The sequence below is a fragment of the Amaranthus tricolor genome, chromosome 13 (genome assembly GCF_026212465.1).
Source record: "Amaranthus tricolor cultivar Red isolate AtriRed21 chromosome 13, ASM2621246v1, whole genome shotgun sequence".
In the NCBI taxonomy this organism is placed as follows: domain Eukaryota; kingdom Viridiplantae; phylum Streptophyta; class Magnoliopsida; order Caryophyllales; family Amaranthaceae; genus Amaranthus; species Amaranthus tricolor.
Genome location: NC_080059.1, coordinates 8,035,839 through 8,057,448, shown reverse-complemented (window position 1 = coordinate 8,057,448; position 21,610 = coordinate 8,035,839). Strand labels below are relative to the sequence as shown.

Below are 21,610 nucleotides of genomic sequence, written 5' to 3'. Positions count from 1 at the left end.
ATGAATCATCGTCAGCTAATGAATTTATCAATTCCAACACGGATCGTAGTTCTAGTGTTAACGCTTCGGTTTAACAGCTATAAAGGAAGTATTCCTACGACCATACATCAAAAATTCATGCAGCGGAACTACGAATCATACAAGGAGTTACATGGCTCCTTACAAAGAAATTATACATCCAAAAACTTTACAAGCAATATAAGAGCTACAAAACATCAGACTACTTCTATAACAAGTGCTATAATCGTACTCCACTCTTTCCCCAATGTAATGCAAAAAAAGCTCCTAAATCTGTTATGCCAGACTATGATCCTTCTGCTGCTCAACATAATGACCATAGTCAAAAGTATCATAGCAGGAACATCATAGAGAATCATAAACAAACAACAAGGAACAAACACATACACGTCAGTAATCATGAACTTATACTAATTAGAATCATAGAACAAGGGGATAGGCGACGACATAGCACAGCAGTAACATATCTACTCATTTGTCTAAATACTTCTATTTACTCATGATTTCTCTTCCAAACTACTAATTCCTCAAAGTATATTCAAAAGTAGTGGATCTTTTCTCTATTCATGGCATAGTGACACGGCCAAGGGCGTTATCAGCCACCCGGCGCCCATGACAAAGTATGAGCTCATACCCTCTCCATCAGACCCTCTCGGGTCCTACCTTCAGGAAAACCTAACACACTGGGGGTACTAATCTAGTGAAGAGGCCACCATATTGGGGGTTGCAAGGCCCGCATGATAACACCTAGGACAAGGGGCGGTATCGGCCACTCGGCGCCCAATGACAAAAGTATGCTCATACCCCCGTACGGTAATCCCCTCGAATCTCACCTAGGGAACTACTAAATCAGTTGGACATAAATCCAGTTGAGTCACGCCAACTAATCAAAATCAAGGCTCAATAACTAGAAAATCACTTCGATACCACACACAACCATAATGCGTTCTCTACTATTTAGGAATTTATTCTCATAGTCTCCTAATGTTTTCATTCTACTTGCCTATGCCACTATTATGACTATTCGATAGCATAATTTACAATCTGGCGCTCTATAATTCTAGTACAATGCATATAATTACGAAATATTGATAATACTTTGAATCAATGAAATTGATAGTTAACTACTGTGTGCACGTACCTGTAAGCGTCACTGCACGACCAAAAGTTACAAAAGTCACCCAATTAAGGTTCTACTTTCCTCTTATGAATTGAAAACCTATACAACTTAGGAATAGAACTAATAAGTTCCGTTGACTACTTTGTCATACCAACTAAATGCCCAAGTAACCACTATCATCCGTTCGAGATAAGTTTCCAATTGCTCTAGCGAACACACACATCTCAGTCACACCAATCATAATCATTGACTCAACAACAACATAAGAATAAAAGGACTGTGTGAATCGTTCCTTTACATCGACCAAATTTGAGTTATATTGGTTCACGTTACCTTAAAAAAATAACAAATCACACTTGAATCTTACGATGTTAATATTGTGCTAATATGACGGCAATGACAAATCTTAAAGTTACCACATCACAATATCATTTATTATATTCTCTGAAGTTAGAAAAACTACAATCAAACATCACAACAAGTAACTTTAGCAACTATCAACAATAAGTTAGATGCTATGCTCATGACTTATTAAAATTATGTATTTATAACTTCAATAACAACCTAATAAGATATTAGTAATTCTCAACAATTAAATCACTAACAATTAACAATTATTACTCCCAAATAACAACTAAAACCACTTCTATAGTCTACTATGATCACAACCATTACCAACTAAATCTATCACAATCATAGCTAACACAACTAGGCTTTAAAACAATTTGAGAAATTATCCTATCAATCATATCACAACTAACATATAACATAAGAGCACACACCATCAAAATTTCATCCTTAAATTAAACCCTAATTAATTTATTGTTCAAAGATAACATCTTTAATTATTAATCACAAAAAGACTTAATAAAATTAATACATAATCAACCCAAAACTCATAAACTTGGTAAATTCTACTTAGAACAAGAAATTAATTAAATGGGAAAGTAAAGCATGGCTCACAAGGGTGCAACTAGCAGATGGACAAGGAGGTAGGTGGTTTCTGTGTTGGTGGTGACTCACTGTGCGTAATGGGGGAGAAGGAGTCGCGTGGCCTGTCCCCTGCTAGCGGCACAGCAGCCGAGCTGTTGGTGTTGGGAGGATCTGTAGATTGCTGCTGCCGTGGGGAAAGAGACGCAGCCTTGTTCTTGTTGTTGGCTGCTGTGAGGGAGGAGGCTGGTGGTGCTTTTGGGTGGCTCCAGACGTGCGGTTTGAGGGAGTATGGTGTCACAGGGAGAAGAGGAAGAGGGAGAGAGAAGAAGGAGAGGAGGCGTGCGGTTCATTTAGGTTAAGAAAGGGTTTGGTCTCATTTAAAATCCCTAACTCATTTTGTTATTTTATTTATTTATTTTCTAGATTAACTTTCTTACAAAACCCAACTAAAAAAAATCATATTTGTTTGTTAATATATTTTTAATACGATTATAATTATATAATTCGAATCTCTTTATTTTAAAAATCGCAATTTATTTTTAATATAAATGTATTAATATTTATATTCCTATATGAAAGAAATTTATTAAAACTAATCAAAAAAAGAATAATCTAATATAATTATAAAATTTTCAAATATTATTAAAATATTAAACAATAACGTCAAATTATCAAGATTTGGGTTTGTTGATAGAACTTAACGAATTAAAAAAATAACAAGATGATCTTATATTTATTTTGTGTTTAATACTCCTTCCTATTCACCACAAGTGTTCCATTTGTTTTATACACTCTATCCAATGCAGTTATTTAATTCTTAATTTCTCTAATTGTGCATAATTAAAATTTATGAAAAATTGATATGAATAATCCTTGCATTGAGACGAATCAAACAAGATCCCACATAACTATGTTTTAACTTATAAATTAATAATCAAATAAAAATTAAGAGCAAGAGATGAATAATGTTCAAAAAGCAAATGGAACACTTGTGGTAAATAGAAGGAAGTATAAGGTAGGGGCTAAGCTACACCGGGGGCCTGGGGAGGCCCGACCCCCCTTGCCGAAAATGTAATCCTTTGTATTTTTTAGCTTTGGCCTATTTACTAATTTATAATATATAGCTCAATGGAATGAGTGAGTAACATATTTATAACATAAGGTCAAGAGATCAAATCCTAATTTAATTAATGTTTTAATAAAATAATAAATTTATATTATAATATCATTACTTTTTAGTGTGTGTTTATGTTTTTGCTATCTTAACCTTAATACTATCTTTGTTCCAAATTACTTGCAACATTAGGTTTATTACATTATTCATCCAAAACCCTTAATTTACGATTAGTTTTAAGACTATAAGTTAAAATATAGTCAAGTGAGATCTTGTTTGATTCGTCTCAATGCAAAAATTATTAATATTTAATTTTTATATTTTTTATTATATATAGTTTGAGATATTAAGGATTTAATTAGTGTATTGAATTGCATGTAAAAACAAATATCGCAAGTAATTTGGAACGGATGAAGTAGTACTTTTTTGGAGACTTACTACAGGCATAATTGAGTCAAAAAACATTTGAGTTTTCAAAAGTGATAATTATGGGAAAACTTCATCTTTATTTGTTTAATATAATTTTTACTATGCTTCAAATTCATTTTAGTCTTTATGATATTAAAATGTTCATAATGTAACTGCTTTTTATATAGTAAATAAGTTGCTCGTATATCAACTATATAATATAACCCTTCTAATTCCAAATCATGACTTCGCCCCTGGTATGAGGAATGAATAAAAACACAAACTTACAAATAATCTCAAGTGTATTTAATCACACCAACTATTTCAATGAACAACTATTTGTCCAATAGACTACATGATATAAAAGAGAACACATCCTAGAAATTCCAAAAAAAAAAAAAAAAAAACCGAAAAAATCACTTTCATTTGAAAAAAAATTAAGCTTATAATACGAGGATTAGCATTTAATTTGCATTGATAATTCAGGATTATCATTTTGGTTACTTTCCATTTTAGTAGTTTATTGTATGAATAAGTATATCTTTGTTGGTTCTTGTCAAAAAAAAAAAAAAAAAAAGTATCTTTGTTGGTTGGGAAGCATGATTAGTAGTTGGTACGTGAAGAAACTTTAATTTATGAGTTTAATTAATATTTTTGATCAGAATTTCCTGTCTTTACAATACAAATTCCAATACAAAGTTGGTGTATCTTTGAACCTTTAGAAAAGAAGATGATAAAAGACAATGGAGGAAAGGTAAAAAGTTCCAGATTCTACTGGAAGATGCTGAGATTTTGGTTATGACAGCCAAGTTTTTTTAGAAATTCAACTACATTACTTGGAGTTTCTTGTTCTCTATTGGATCTTGTTAATATACTAAGCCAACTTTTTTAGCCCTCTTTTTCTTTCTTTTTCTTGTAGTTGGACTTTTGTTTTTAGCAAGATATGATATACTTCATCTGTCACATGAAATTAATACAATGAAAAAAGATACGAAAATAAAAAAAATGATAGTGACATTACTAAAAGCGAAAATATTAAAATGTAAAAAAGAGACAACCTAAAATAAAAATATTGAATAACTCTAGTAGATGGAAAGAGTATACGATATCAAAGCAAAACTATAAGAAAAAAACCCCAACAGGCTCGGTTTTAAGTTTTAATTATAACACATCATCATCATATCCGATTTATTCCGTTGGAAAAATAATGCACATGTGATCCTACATTGAAGAACTAGGGAGTTGGTTGACTAATATATATACTCCCTTAGTTTCATTTCAAATGTTTCATTTGCTTTTTATACTTTGTCAATGCACTAATTTAATACTTAATAGCGATAATTGTGTATAATTAAAAATTATAAAAACTAGATATTAATAGACCTTATGTTGAGATGAATCAAATAAGATTCTATTTGACTATGTTTTAATGCATGAATCTAGAATAAAACACAAATCATTCCATCAAACGGAGGGAATATATGTGTTTGATGGAGCTACTTCTCAATGCCTGTTCTTAGCCTATTCCGGATAGCCAACCGTTTTTAGTGATTTACTTGTAAACTCTTTTATATTTAAAGTAATTTTAGAATATAATATTATAATATATTTTATTTTAAATTAATTTTTTAAGTGAAATATTTTATCTATTAATATAATAAAGAGGCGCATTTTAAAAGACATGGTAAGTATAGTTTACTCATATGTATGCTTGAACTAGTTGACTAAATAAAGCTCCTAGTGATAAATCATATAAGTATAGTTTACTCGGATGATAACGAAGTAGGGGAAATACAAGTATTATATGAACCGACCTTTACATGAAAGCTAGTAACTAATTATAGGACTGACGTTTTCATTTACTCCTATTGGCTATTGGTACCAAAATGATCTGATTCTTTAAATATTCTTTTTTACACCAATAAGAATTAGGCAACGTCATTCATATAAATCATATTCCATTCTAATTTTTACATCTACTTGCTTTGTCAAGGCGGTTCAAATTAATTATATACGTTTTTAGTCCAATTAAGTTTACTATTAAAAGCTATTTGTTTTTTTATAAGATATCACTTTAATATTAGTTTTAGTGTTAAATTTAAAGAGACAGACAAATATATAATTTATACGAGTAAATAACGTAAGTGTTTAAAAAAGTACAAAAGAAAGGCAAAAACTTTGCACTCTAATCTTGCGCTTGACTTAGCACAAGATCACTCGATCGAGCGGACTATTTAGCATAGTGCAACATGAAAGTGGTGTGCCATGCACGCTAATAATTTGCAAGTTTTTTGGCCAGGCCCATGTTAAGAAAAAATATAGACAAAATATAGATTTTGTAAGATACATAATAAAATCAATAGTCAATAAAAATCATAATACACTATTTTTATCAAGAAATATGAGTGTTTGGCAAAATAGCTTATTGGACAATTTTAGTTTATTTTGATAAAAAAGGGTTGAAACAACTTATTTTTATGAGTAAGTCGTTTTTGAACAAGCTACTTATAGCAACGGATTCAAAATTAACTGGTCAAATCAATTATAAAATCAATTAGACAAAATAACTATTATAACTAACTATCAACCATTTACTAAACACCCTATTATCTTATCACACATGCATATTCCAAATTGTAGATATTATTTCCAATAATACAACAATCTTACAAGGTGAAATTATTTGGCTCATTTCTCTTGTTTTACTCCAGAATCCTAATAATAACACAAGAAACAAATGTGGACAAGCTTCTGGCAAACAAGCTGAGACAAAACCTGCTGTACAGAATACTATGTGTTGATTCTAGTAAGATGAGTTATAATTGACCAATTTGTCAGTAGTTAAATTAATTAAATACCACCAACATACTAAGCATAAAATTGAATTGGGGAAAATATGATTTGAACCCTAATTTTTGATACAATCTAAATGTGCAAATGAAACCAAAAAAACACTGACACAAATAATTAGGGTGGCTTATCTAAATTAATCTTTTGGTTTTTTAGCTGGTCAAATAACTATAAAAAGATTTAATAAATGACTTTTAAATGAGTAATATCTAATTTTTAAACTAAAATCAAGAGGTTAGTTTTTGTAGCTTGTTTCATTGGCTTTTGGATTTAGCCAATTTTTTCTTAATAAATAATAAACAACTAACAAATAATTTTTAGCAAATAGCATAAACAATTAGTTTATCAACCAACACTTCCTGTTGGTCAAACCAGTCAATACCTCCAATTAAAAATTAATTGCAAAACAAGCAGCCCATAATATATTCATCGAGTCAACTCAAGTGTAAGTTGATAATTAAACCATCAAAATATGCTATATACTCAATATGCCCCTTTATATGAAAGACATTTGAAATAAAAGTGTAGATTCAACGCAAACTCTCCTCCTCATCATCATCATCCAACCTAGTATATCCCGCATATAGAAAAAAACTATGGACATGGTCTAGGGAGGGAAGGACGGCGGCAACTCATACCCATAGAGGAAAGTGTAGCCAAAGGAGTCTCCCGGCTCGAGAAAGATACGAGACGTAGGTACAATCGTACAAGGGAAAAAAAGACCTATAAAAGAAAAAAGTAGACCCACCTACAAAATAAAAGGGGACCAAAAAACTAATAAAAACTAATAAACTAATAAAGAAACGAGAGGAGCAAGATGGCAAGAACCTACGAGGACATCAGTAATTTAAAACATGGATATGACGCCTCCAACTACCCCTATCCCTAGTCAGGTTCTCGGAGAGGTTTAGCTCCCGCAAGTCAAGTTTTACCTGCTCATTCCAAGTTCTCCTAGGTCTTCCTCGACTCCTCTTACCCTCTACTATAATGTTTTCTACTCTCCTCACAGGGGCGGCGAGAGTCTTTCTCTGCACATGTCCAAACCATCTCAATCTATTTTCACATATTTTTCAAGAAATAGGGGCTACTCCTAATTTTTCTCTAAACTCTTGGTACCTAATTCGATCTATCAATGTCTGCTCACACATCCATCTCAACATACGCATTTCTGTAACTTTCATCTTATGTTCAAAAAACTTCTTAACAGGCCAACATTCGATCCCATATAGCAGAGCAGGCCTGATAGCCGTCCGGTAGAATTTTCCTTTTAACTTGCTTGGAAATTTCTTATCACATAGCGCCGCGGTGGCTGCACGCAAACTCTCCTCATATCTACGCTAAATATTTCACTTGATATGAGGGTTGAATAACAATCAAATTCATGACATTCCATCTGACATAAAATTAATTTAAACAAAAATTTAAGCCAAAAATCAATATATTAGGAAGAAAATTAGTTAAAAAAACTCAAATTTAGAACCAAATAATTATACTTCCTTCGTTCTATAACACTTACTACTAAATGTGAAATGTTGTATAGAAAAATATCACTATCAATAACGCGCAGGAAGTATAAACTATTTCCTTGACAGAAGAACAATACTAATGGTAATATGATATCATTGCCAAATTTTTTGTTTTTAAAAATGTAATCTGTCCTGAAAGTAAACGTCATACATCGAAATTTTATGCAAATCATGTGAGAGAAAAATGGCTCTTTCCAATGCATCAACTCTATGACTGGCTCTTACCTGTTTCTTTAAAATACCTTGCCTAACAAAAATAATTTATTATTTTTGATATTCAATGTATCATTTGTATGAATTATAATTAGGATTTAAAAAAATGAAAGTCAAAATTTCATATTCATAAAGACGAATGCAACTAAAAAATTCATCAGCTCGAAATGAACCCTAGAAAAAAAAAATCTACAACAAGAAAAAATATTTAAAGCTGAACCCGCCAGTCTGCATCTAATACAAATAATGCATGTGTACTGTATAATGTAACAGCATCTTATAACTTACATTTATGGGTACATACCCTTTATTTTAAATCCTTAAACCCAAAAAAAACGAAGTGTATTATTGGCTTTTGACCCGCATTTTGCTTGTTTTATTCATCATCAACCTCATTTTCACCTTTTCAGTTTAGACACTCACCCACCCTTTAACATTTCTTCCTTTTTAAGCTGTATATATTTGGATCTTTCCTTACATTTTCCTGCATAAGCTTCTTCACATAACCTTAACCCATATAAAAGCTTATTGTGGGAGTTTCCGTTTGGTACTCATATTATTAATTACTGACACTGCATTATAATTTCTGAATACAACTACTATTAATGTATACCCTTTCTAAATTTAGTTACTTTTTGTAATATTCCTTCATATTATGAGTTTTAGACCCATTTTTCTTAATCCTTGCTGATTTTATCCATCTGGGTTTCTTACATTTTATCTCATTTAGTTTCTTGCACTTTGAGTGAAAGGAAAGTTTTAGTTGAAATCTTGAAAAGTCATGTAATTTATAGGCATTTGGGTTTTTTTGTGCTTAGTGATCTTGCTCCTGTAAATTTGGAGTGGTAGATCCACTTTCTGAAAAGCTTAAGTGTTAAAAAGTCAAAATTTCTTTGAAAGTTTAGATCTTGAACTATGGAGGAGACATTTATACCATTCCAAGGAATAAAAAATGATCTCAAAGGAAGATTCATGTGTTATAAGCAGGATTGGACTGGTGGGATCAAAGCAGGATTCAGGTATCACACTTATTCGTGCTGGTTTTTACTATTGAAATACCCGTGTCGCATTGAGTTTGCTGCATTAGCTCGCCTTAAAAGCTCGATTTACGTGATGCAGCAAATTTGAAGAAACATACAAATATACTTATCTTGACATAGAGTCATCTTTTTTTCAGGATTTTAGCTCCTACTACATATATTTTCTTTGCATCAGCAATTCCTGTCATTTCCTTTGGGGAACAGCTTGAGAGAGATACAGGTATGAATCAATCCTGATTTTCTGCTAGACCATTAGCAATAGTTTGTAGGAATCTAGGCTCATGTCTGCCTAGGCCATGACTTAGAATATTTAATTGAAAACCCGATTAATACAATTGTGTAACATATATCAACACATAAGAATGAAAATCGAGTTTGCTTAGCACACACCTGATACTACTATCTTGTTAGAAAAATAGCACACATGTGATCCGACATCGATGATTTAAAGAGAGTTAGACTACTTGATCGACTACTTCTCCTATCACCGATTGGTTTTAGGATGGAACCTTATCAGGTTTGTGTGCAGCCAACTCTCGTCTTATGCAGGGTCTTGTTGTGTACAGGCCCGATAACAGAGTTTGGTAGCATCATGACAGCTTAGTATGAAATGTTTAGATGCTTAATAAACTCAATGAACTGCAGATGGAGTTCTAACAGCAGTACAGACATTAGCATCTACTGCACTTTGTGGCATTATACACTCTATTATTGGAGGTCAACCCTTGCTGATCCTAGGAGTTGCTGAACCGACAGTTATAATGTACACATTCATGTTTAATTTTGCCAAAGACCGGCCCGAATTGGGTAGGAATTTGTTCTTAGCTTGGGCAGGATGGTGAGCTATTATTAATCTGAATGTTCTTTATTAAGTAGTAGCAATCCAATTGTTTTGAGTCTGAGAGTTTGTTTTCTGATTATTTTTCCAAATGTTATCAGGGTTTGTGTGTGGACAGCACTGTTACTGTGCTTTATGGCAATCTTAGGGGCTTGCTCCATAATCAATCGGTTCACCCGTTTGGCTGGAGAATTGTTCGGCCTTCTAATAGCCATGCTCTTCATGCAGCAAGCCATTAAGGTAAAAAAAGTTCAATGCACCCTTTTTGTTTTGCTTGTACTCTTTACGGGTGGTTCTGGACATGTGCAAGACGCTCAACCACACAGATTTTGGTCCGAATTGAAGTGTAAATACTAGATACTAATTGTTAAGAGTGTTAGAACACGTCCTGGAAACTTGAATGTGAAATGAATAGTTCTAATAAAATAGACAACAACCCAAATTTACTCTTGCTATGTCAGGGCTTGGAGGGTTTGAGACTATGTTACTCGGACTCTTAATTTTGCGTTACATATTTTTGTTTGATCCTTGATGCTTGGACATTGGTATGACACTTAGACACTTCATTTTAGGCGTAAAATTGAACATTTAAACGTATCCGACACTTGGACATGTATCAGTATCCTACATCAGTACCCGAGTCCAAGTAACATTGGTTTGAGACAAATTATATCTAAAGCTATGAATTGTGAGAGCCATTGCGTGGCACTTTTACTGATGGCTTTGTTTTGGTTGAATGTTATCGATTCGTTTAGGGACTAGTGGATGAGTTCATCACACCTAAGCGAGCAAATCCCAAGTTGACAGAGTATCTGCCTTCATGGAGATTCGCAAATGGAATGTTTGCTTTGGTTCTGTCATTCGGACTTATGCTGACAGCACTACGGAGCAGAAAAGCAAGATCATGGCGCTATGGGTCAGGTAAACCACCTTCACATATACCCTTTTTCCGAATATGAAGCTTAACATCAAATAATGTATCGAACAGAAACATAAAATTTTTATGGCTCTTATGGTGCCGAACAGGTTGGCTCCGAAGCTTGATAGCAGATTATGGAGTTCCTCTCATGGTTCTAGTATGGACGGGTCTTTCTTACATACCTACAAAAACTGTTCCGCATGGAATCCCTAGACGCCTTTTTAGCCCAAACCCATGGTCCCCTGGTGCATACGAGAATTGGACTGTCATCAAGGCAAGTGCTAATTCCAACTTAGATTGATTGTTTGCGTTTGTTGTTTGAAATAAGAGGTGCAAACACCAACACAATAGTGCCTCTTCCTAACAGGATATGCTTGATGTTCCCGTTCTATACATAATCGGAGCTTTTATCCCCGCAACAATGATAGCAGTCCTGTACTATTTCGATCATAGTGTAGCATCTCAACTTGCACAACAGAAAGAGTTTAATTTGAGAAAGCCTCCGTCTTTCCACTATGATCTACTCCTTTTGGGATTTATGGTATTCATTTTGTCCCGATAATTTTGCATTCTTCCGATTTTTGAACTTTTTGAGATACGGATTGGAATTTTTGTTCTCGCTCTCTTGCAGACATTATTCTGTGGTCTTATCGGTATTCCTCCAGCAAACGGAGTCATCCCGCAATCTCCTATGCATACAAAGAGTCTAGCTACCCTAAAACACCAGCTTCTCCGTAACCGCCTTGTGGCCACGGCTAAGAAAAGCATGAAGTTGAACGCGAGTCTAGGACAGTTGTACGGTAATATGCAAGAAGCATATCAGCAAATGCAGACCCCTCTTATCTATCAGCAGCCTTCAGCTTATGTATGCTTAACTATTTATTTACCTAGTATTAGTTAAAACTTAAAAGCTATGTTACGCGGACTCTTCATTTTGCTAAGTACCCGTGTCCGATCCTTGATGCTCGGACATTGGTATGGCATTTAGACATTTCATTTTAGGCGTAAATATTGAATATTTAAACGTATCCGACACTTGGACACGTACTAGTATCCGGAATCATTACCCGAATCCAAGTAACATAGCTTAAAAGTATTTCCATCAACCTTAATGAGAAATGAACTTAAATTTGTTAATCAGGGACTCAAAGAGTTGAAAGATTCAACTATTCAAGCGGCTGCGAGCATGGGGCACATCGATGCCCCAGTGGACGAGAGTGTGTTTGATGTCGAGAAGGAGATAGATGAGCTGCTCCCTGTCGAGGTTAAAGAGCAGCGTGTCAGTAACCTACTTCAATCAGTCATGGTTGGTGGCTGTGTTGCGGCCATGCCTATCCTTAAAATGATCCCAACCTCGGTTCTTTGGGGATACTTCGCGTTCATGGCCATTGAAAGCTTACCGGGCAATCAGTTTTGGGAACGGATTCTGCTTCTCTTCACTGCACCAAGCAGACGATACAAGTAAGCCTTCGTCCCAACAAAATATTTCATTATATATACAAAATTTCGTTCATAAATCATTGCGACTGAATGAAAAATGCAGGGTTCTAGAAGACTACCATGCAACCTTTGTGGAAACAGTACCTTTCAAAACCATTGCGATTTTCACCGTTTTTCAGACACTATATCTGCTGGTGTGCTTCGGAATTACATGGATCCCAATAGCCGGGGTTTTGTTTCCTCTTATGATCATGCTTTTAGTTCCTGTAAGACAATACATTTTACCCAAGTTCTTCAAAGGAGCCCATCTGCAGGATTTAGATGCAGCCGAATTTGAAGAGTCTCCCGCTTTACCCTTCAATCTTGCAACGGTACTATTCGTGTATACTCATATGTCGAGACTACATTCACAATGATCTGACTGATATATATCGATATTGTATGAAATAAAACAGGAAATGGAGCTGGCATCGGGAACTACTCTTGCTGGGGATGCAGAGATATTAGACGAAATGGTGACTAGAAGTCGTGGTGAAATAAGGCGCATATCTAGTCCGAAGATTACGAGCTCAACAGCAACGCCAACACAAGAGATCAAAGGCATTCATAGCCCGCGTCTTGCAGCATACAGTCCTCGTGTGCGCGAACTTAGGGGAGAAATAAATCCCCAGTCTGGTAGGACAGGGCCAAGTCCGAGATCAGTAGAAACTCGAGCCTTGAATCTAGGAAAAAGTCCTGAAGTTCCTAAAAACTAAAGTTGGAACTAGGGTTCAAGCATATTTTTTCTATTTTTGGTCTAAGTTTTAGGGAGTGTTAAAATTAAGATATGCTTGCAGCAATTAGTGCTGTTTAAATATGATTGTATTAATCAAAATGTATAATCTTCTATGTTATTCCTTCATAAAGCTTGTGACCCTGCCTGTTCTTGATTATACCAGCAAATACTGGGAATACATAATATATTGTTCTTTGACTTGTATATCACTAATTCAATATGTCATAGTTTTTTTAGTGTAAATTTAGAGGGATAGAGGAGAACCGAATGAATTTGGAATCAATACAACCTCATGATATCCTTTACACGTGGATGTAGCATAGACTCTTTTTATACCTTGTGCTGAATATTTCATATACTAAATGAGGGGTGGTTGAGATTCGAATTTGTGACTTCTTATCAAATTGATTTCTGATATCATGTTAAGAAATCAACTTAAGTAAAAGTTTAAACTGATAGTTAAGACTCTAAAAAATATTATATGGTCTGATATTAGATTTGTTATAAGTCATAACCGTAAGTTTGTTAAAGCTTAGATCGAATGTAGCTTTTTGTTGGGGAATTTTTTTCTAGTCATCACAAAAAAAAAGTATATTTTTGTTTATTTTTTATTATTATTTCGTGTAAGAATAAACCAATATACAAAATTAAAGATTTCAACTAAAATTAAATATTGACTTAAAAAATAATTGGACGAACGTATACTAATTAAGATGGGTAACTCAAGAAGCAAATCAAACTTGAAAAATGGGTCGGATCGAGTCATTGTCAAGTTTGACCCACTTTTTCTGATTCATTGCTTGGATTATTTGTGATTTATGGGTCATAATATTTTTTTACTAATAATTGATTCTTTTCAATTTGTTATATTTTGTATTATAGTCCATTTCAATAAATTTGTCTTATTACTGTTTTAGAATATGATTTCACCCTTTAAATACATCTAACTTTTTATATACTTTTTTATATTTAATGACTTCAACCGCTTTAACCCACCAAACCTATTTTCTTAATTTCCGTTTTATTTTTCCATTAAGGCAAAATCAGTTGGATGGAGTAGAAGATGTGTCGGTGAGGGGTTATCATATTTTGATAGAAGAGAAAATGTGAAAAACAAGGAAGATATGCAATTTCTTTCTTTTCTATTTATGTAATGGTGGATGAGAGAAATGGTGTACTAACGAACAAAAACCATATTATCTCTTGAAATTACTCCTACTTTGTAAGGCAGTAACTCACAATTTTTTGAATGGAATTCATAAACTAAGTTTGTTAATCACACCATAACTCAAAAGTAGTGTAATATAATTTGTTAATTAATTAATTTTTTTAATTTATAATTTGCTCAAAATGATTTAAAAAGGTAAAAATCAACTATCATTTTCATTTTTGCTATTTGTAATGAATTTAACAGATAACGTAACACTACTCAAAAGTAAAATCTTATGTTTGACTAAGGGACCTTGTTTAGCTTGCTTGAGTTAGAAAATGTGCACGTTTCATATTACATACTTAGAAGATAGGGATATACTTATTAGGTTAATTGTACTACTTAAATAGTGTAATGAGAATGATTTGTAGTATAAATTTTCATAAATTGTATTGCCATCTGATGTTGATGAAACTTTAATTGTAAAAAAAATTACTTTTTACAATTCCATTACCAACTAATAATACATCTGCAAATGGTGATGCATTTGATTGAATTTTGTGTAAGTAAGATGATTGAAAATCATGAAACCATTCAAAAGATTTTCTACCGTCAGACGAATCATTAGTGTTATGGATCCCAACAATATATGCAGATTAGATATATCAAGTTCAAAACTAGTTTGACAAGAGCTGTCAAAAAACTTATTTGGTAGATTACCTTTAAATTAATTGAAAAATCATCTGTGAACCCAAATAAATAAGCTCACCTAAATTTGAATATATGAAAATGCAATTTTTTATTGGCTTTTAACTTGTTGACTTAAGTTTTCTACCATTGGCCAAATTTTTTTTTAAAAAAAAAAAAAAAAAAAGCTTAATCTTTCAAATAGGTTGTTGTAGCATAGAGCTACCAACTAAGTTGAGGCAGCAAAAACAGGAAGAAAACAAGGTGTTAGTGTTACCCTTTACATAGAGGTTCTTTAGCTTTTCTCCACTATCCACTGTCTTTGGCTTTCAAAATGTCTTTTGACTTTAATCAAAGTGGCACCTGAGCATATCAATTGAACCTTTACCTTACTTTATACAAATATATGGCTCTCAAACTCTCTCTTAATCTTCCATTATTCCTCTTCATCATAGCTAATGATGCTCTAAGCCTCATTTTTGCAAGTTCTAGAGCAACCACAAATGTCAAGATCGATCATTTCATAGCTTCTAAGGTGTGTCTCGTGTCGACGTTCATATTCATAGGATGCATGTTCGAGTTTGTTCTAAATACATATTTTATCCCTACCTAAACATTGAGCGTTTATCTTTTCGAGTTTGTTTAAGATATCTAATTTATCGCTCCCAACGTAAACATACTTGAACACTAAACATCTAACGTACAAAATACAAACATATCATTGCTTTTATCACATGTAATAATTTTTAAAAGACTATGAATAAACATTTGGTAACAGAGGAAGTATTAATCAGTTGAATAAACTGATTATGTCATGCTTGTTGTACATAGTATCATTATACTCCCTCAGTCTCAAAGAATTAGTCTCATTTTTCTTTTTAATATGTTCCATTAAATTTGTCTTATTTCTACTTTTATCATGACTCACACTTTTTTATATTCTCATTTACACATTGTTACCACTTTTCCATAAAATATATCTTTCTACCACTTTTCCATAAAATATATCTTTCTACGACTTTTATTCACTTTTCTTAATTTTTCATCTCATTTACACTTAGGCTATTTTTTTAGGACAGTAGTTCGCTTAAAGTCTGATTGATACCTATCCTACTCTAGTAAAAGTGTGAGCAATCAATATTGACAACTAGAATATGCAAGAGATACAAAAAGAACAATGATTTTCAATAGTACAAAATGAGCATAATAAATAAGAAAAAGAAGCTTTTGTGAATAGTTTTAAGTGAAAAGTAATGGCTAAAAATTGTGAATATGCAAAGATGTTACAAGTCATGTGTTGGTCCAACTACATTCTCAATTACATCTAAGAACAACAGTGATTTACAATTTTGGATTATATGTGAAATGTACATTTCACATATGCATTTTGACCTAAGCATTGATGTTTACATTTCTTGTTTTAATGGAGTTTGGTGAATATCATATTCTCTTATTTCCCTTTTAATAGATAAAACTTTGGTCGCAACTACTAATTATTTTGTGATCTTTGTCGGAATTCTCATTTTAGTGCTAACACTTCCAAAACATGGATTGATGTATGTACACTTCTATTTTCATCATCAATGGCTGGGGCCTTGGAATATTATCTAGCTTTGGATTTAACTTAAAAGTTGACTTATACAACTTTTACGGGTTTTAAGAAATTATTAAAATTGTATATTATATAAAGATTAAAAAATATTAAAATTATTTAACTTGTATAGATATATTAATACGTGGATAAGAAAAAAATATTTGAAACAATTCTCTAAAAAGAAAATTATAATAATATTAAACAGACAAACTAAAAAAAAAGTGTGATTTTGTGAAAGCTTGAGCAAGGGGTGAGAATCTCATAGGACTCATTTACTTGTTAGGGGAAGAACATAACACATGCTGCTGTAAATAAGATAAAGCTGATGCCATCTAGAAGTTATCCATCTATTTTAATTTTATTAATGAATTTAGCATATTTATTTTTTTTATTATAGGGTAAGATGATAGAAGAAGAAATACAAGTAAAAATTAAATTTAAAATATTTTTTTAAAATAATATTTATTTTTTAACTGAAAAAAAAAATTTCTTCAATTTTAGCATATTTAAATTGGAGAATAATTGTACATATTTCTATAATAAAATACTTTTCTATGATCCGTATATGGTATATGATAATTGATGTCAATTATTTTAATGGAGCAAATATTTATAATTTTTTGTTTCGAATTATAATGAAATAATAAAGTAAAATGGTTCATTAAATTATGTACACGTCTTATTTATTTGAATTGTACATGACATTTGCTTTGAATGGTTGATCATAAACATCTTTATTAATTTTATCAATAACAAATGACAATGGTAAGGTTGCTTACATCTAACTCTTTTAAACTTTACCTTAAGTGGGAGTCACTTAATGGCATTAAAGTAATAAAATGTTGTTCAATTTGCCTATTTGCTTTCACAAAAATTGGACGAGATGGTCTCATAATGAGACCGTCAATTTGGGTCGGTCCTATTCACGCGCGTAACAACATTTTAATTTTCTAGACATTTATCAATTTTGATCTTAAAGGTATCAATTTTGAAAATTGATATCTTTAAAATCAAAATTAAAAAATGCCCAAAAAATGAAAAAAATGTCCAATTTGTTACACACGCAAATTGAGCCGGCCAAATTAATGGTCTGATTATGAGGCCATCTCGTCCAGACCAGCTGATTTGCTGTTGGCATTGATAATAAGGATTTTGGTGTAATGGATTAAAATAATGGGAATTTTATAAATAAGAGGTTAAAGAGATTGAAAGTGGTGGAATTATATCTAATCAGCAAAAATTGGGTAAATTGAATCAACGAGTATGTCTATATATAATTATAAGAATTCAATATTTCAAAATGATTTTAAGCCACAAATGTTCATATTTCAATGTCCTTAATTCAACTTTTCGAATTATCTAGGGTGATTCAATACAAAAATTTGATTAGCTCTCCCAAAATTTTTTGTACCAAATTCTTCACTATTTTTTAAAAGATTGTTAGTCGATGTATTGTAATTTTTAAGTAATTTTATTATTTTTTAATGTTAGAGTTATGGTGACTTGAGTGCACCAACTATAATTAGGGATGAACAGAGTTTTGTCTAAATTGTAAACCAAACCGGATCAACCCGTAATTTTAATATTTTGTCTGGTTTACGGTCCAAACGGACCGGTCTAGTTTTTTTTTTTTTTAAATTATGGTTTACGGTGAGGTCTCAGTTTTTCATTTTTCAAACCAGACCAGACCACAAAATGTACTATGACCAAAAATCATAATTTTTTTTATAAAAAAATATGTTGCTACCTAGATATTTCGAGATGTAGTAATTTTTATATAATAATATATACTTAAATAATGTTAATACAATCAAATAATTACAAATTATTATATTTAGTGATTGTAGGTGCGAAATATTTGTATAAAAACATACATTAATTAGGCATAAATATTAAAATAAAAAATCGTAGACCAGACCAAACCAGACCGTTGCAGAACGGTTTGGTCCAGTTCGTTTTGATGATTTAAACGGTCCGATCCGAAATGGAAAATTTTCAGACCGGAATTTTTTGTCTGGTCTGATTATAATGTCAGACCAGACCCAACCGAATCGTGTGCACCCCTAACTATAATGCACATTAATGTGTACATAGAGATGTGAAATTCTATGGGTGTTTAAGCGTGACTTAAACTGGTGCTTAATTATATATGTTAATGTGTAATAGGTATGGGAGTAATAAAGGTGAACTTTGATGGTGACTGGTGAGTAATGGTGTAAATTAAGTTTGTGATCAATAGACTTAATGAGGAATTGTAAGAGTTGGTAATGCAGTAGTATGCTCAAACAAGGCACTCACAAGCTACTCATTGCCTTGAACGAGGCACGAGACCAATAACTAAACAAAAGCTTCAGGAATACAGTGTTTGAACAAGCGCTTGCTATGCTCGAACGAGCACTTGGCAGCAGCAAGTCAATGGCAGGAACAGAGGATCTGCTCGAACAAGCAGATCTGTACAGCAGTGCATAGGATTCTGTCTTCGTGTGTTCATATTCTTGGAGCTGATTATTTTGCCATTTATTTTTAGCCTTAAGTATGCATTATCATTAGTGTAATTAGCTCTATAAATAGAGAGCTTATGTGCTCATTTGTAATCAACTAATCATTAAACACAAACCCCTAAGTCTGAACATATAGCCTATAATTTCTTACTTTCAATTGTAATTCTCCCTATGTTTTCATTTGTTCCTCCAATTTAGTTTTTGCACAATTTTCAATGTAAATTTGGAGTCTTAGTATCTCTAAATACGCATCATAAAAAAATATAAAAATATATAATAAAAAGTATACATTAAGACGAATCTAACGGCATCTCACATGGATATATTTTATCATCTATATACTTCCTCCGATTTTCAAAGGTTGTTACATTTATTATAGCAACAGATTCCAAGGAGAAGGTATCTTGCCCATATTGCCCCTGATTTGAAGTACTTCACTTCAAATACTTCAAATTTTTTTTCAAAATTTTTTTCAAAATATTGAGAAATTCATTAGGCAACACAAGTTTTTTCCAAGAAGTAGCCCCTTCTAATTCTAAATCTTCAACCATCTTTTTTTTCACTTGTTCTTCTCTATGTAGCATGTCAACTATAGAAGTCTTTCTTTTCCTACCCTTCATAGCTACAAAGTGAAACCCCAAAACCCTACTCAATTGCTGAAAATTCAAAACCCTCAAAATTGAAAACTAATGCACAATTGAAAACTGTTATAAATGGTGTGACTTGAGTGCACATTTGGTGTGTGCATTCATATAGTGACTCTTGGGATGAAATCCCATAAGTTTGTCATGAATGGGTGTATTAAGTTGAGTCTTGATGATTGTGATTTATGATGGTGATTAAAAGTATGGATTGATGAGGTAATAAAGTATGAGTTATTCATGGAAGTTATGGGACTTAATGAAGAAGTGCAAAGGTTTAACTCTTGATGCTCCTAGGATGCTGTTTTTGACTCTTCATATACTTGGGGATGTTTCATTATCATTTATTCATAGTTTTAATGTACTTAATGTTAATTAGTGAGATCTCTCCTACAAATAGAGAGCTCTCATTCACGTTGTAATCATCCACAAAATACACCCCAAGCCAAACACTAATCTATATCTCTTCTCTATTGTAATTCTCCATATTTGAGAGTTCTTTGAATTCCTTTTGATAATATAAGAGATACTACACACCGGAGGACGTAGCCTTAGTTGGGTGAACCTCGTTAAATCTTTGTGTCGTTTTATTGCTTTATACTACAAACATTGATATCATTGATAGCGTAATTTGTTTGTCACTAAAACTTCATACCCTCTTTCTTGACAATATTGGAGTTTGAAACACATTGTTCGAAATCTAATACATCGTCGTTTTCAAAAACCTAAAAAACAAAATCGAAACCCTAAAAGATCGAAATATACTATCCAAACCCAAAAAATTCGAATCCCTACATATTTCCACAGTAAAATCCCCATACAAGTTGAAAAGCAACAACTATATTTGCACCCAATGATTGATCGAACACCATAATTGAAAAGATGGAGAAATTTTAATTGAAAACCCTCAACAAATTCAGGGTTTTAAGGTGAAGAGTTCATGTTTGGAAGAAAGAAAATGGGAGGAAATGGGTTTATTCAAAGGTTGGGGATGAAGTGGGACGACTTTACCACCTTTCTTTTAATGCTTAATTAATTTTAGTTGGGAAATGGAGTAGTTGAGGATGAATGAAGTAGTTGGGGAATAATTTTTCTTTTAATGTTTAATTTTAATACTTCATGAATTAATGAAATGGGTTGGGAATAATTTTTATTTTAATGTTTAAATAAGTAGGGTAATAAAAATAATAGTAAGGGTAAAATAGTACTTTTAACAGTTTTTTTTTAACCAAAAATGGAAAGTGTAGCAACTAATAAGATAATTCCATTTGAGGAAAGTGTAGCAACTATATTAAAAACCGGAGGAAGTATGTCTTAAAAATCTTAATCCAATTTCTCTCTCCAAAATAGAATATTCTAAATGGGAATAACATTAGGAAACGGAGGGAGTACTTTATTGTAAGAGTTCTTGTAACTCCATTGTTCTAGTATAATTGTATAAACAAAGAAACTACACACCTCCGAGGACGTAGCTTACATTAGGTGAACCTCGCAAATACTTTTGTTTATTATATCTTATATGCATTTTAATTTCTTTCAAACATTGTTATTTCATTGAAAGTGTTATTGTAACACCCCGAGATTTTAATGACGTAATTATTTAATATTTTAATAGTCTATAAAGATTTTACAATTATATTTAATTATTTTTGAAATTAGTTTTTTATAAATTTCTCGCATACATGAATTTAAATGTTAACTTATATATATATATATATTAAAAATATAGTTACGATTTCTCAAATAAAGAGGTTCGAACCAAAATGACTATTTTATTAAAATGTGTGAGCCACGAAGGCGAGTCTCTTAGTTGGGTCTCGCAAGAAAATGAATCGAGATAAGA

The 21,610-nt window shown here is 32.3% G+C and overlaps 1 protein-coding gene across 1 annotated transcript; it reads left to right on the top strand.

The window, feature by feature from the left end:
- Positions 1-8,507: 8,507 nt before the first annotated feature.
- On the top strand, positions 8,508-13,502 carry LOC130798708 (boron transporter 1-like). The gene is made up of 11 exons (XM_057661811.1): positions 8,508-9,201; positions 9,360-9,442; positions 9,868-10,060; positions 10,162-10,300; positions 10,816-10,981; positions 11,087-11,253; positions 11,347-11,520; positions 11,611-11,844; positions 12,121-12,440; positions 12,523-12,790; positions 12,875-13,502. The coding sequence occupies exons 1-11, from the start codon at positions 9,098-9,100 to the stop codon at positions 13,172-13,174; spliced, it is 2,148 nt and encodes a 715-aa protein (XP_057517794.1). The 5' UTR covers positions 8,508-9,097; the 3' UTR covers positions 13,175-13,502.
- Positions 13,503-21,610: the final 8,108 nt, after the last annotated feature.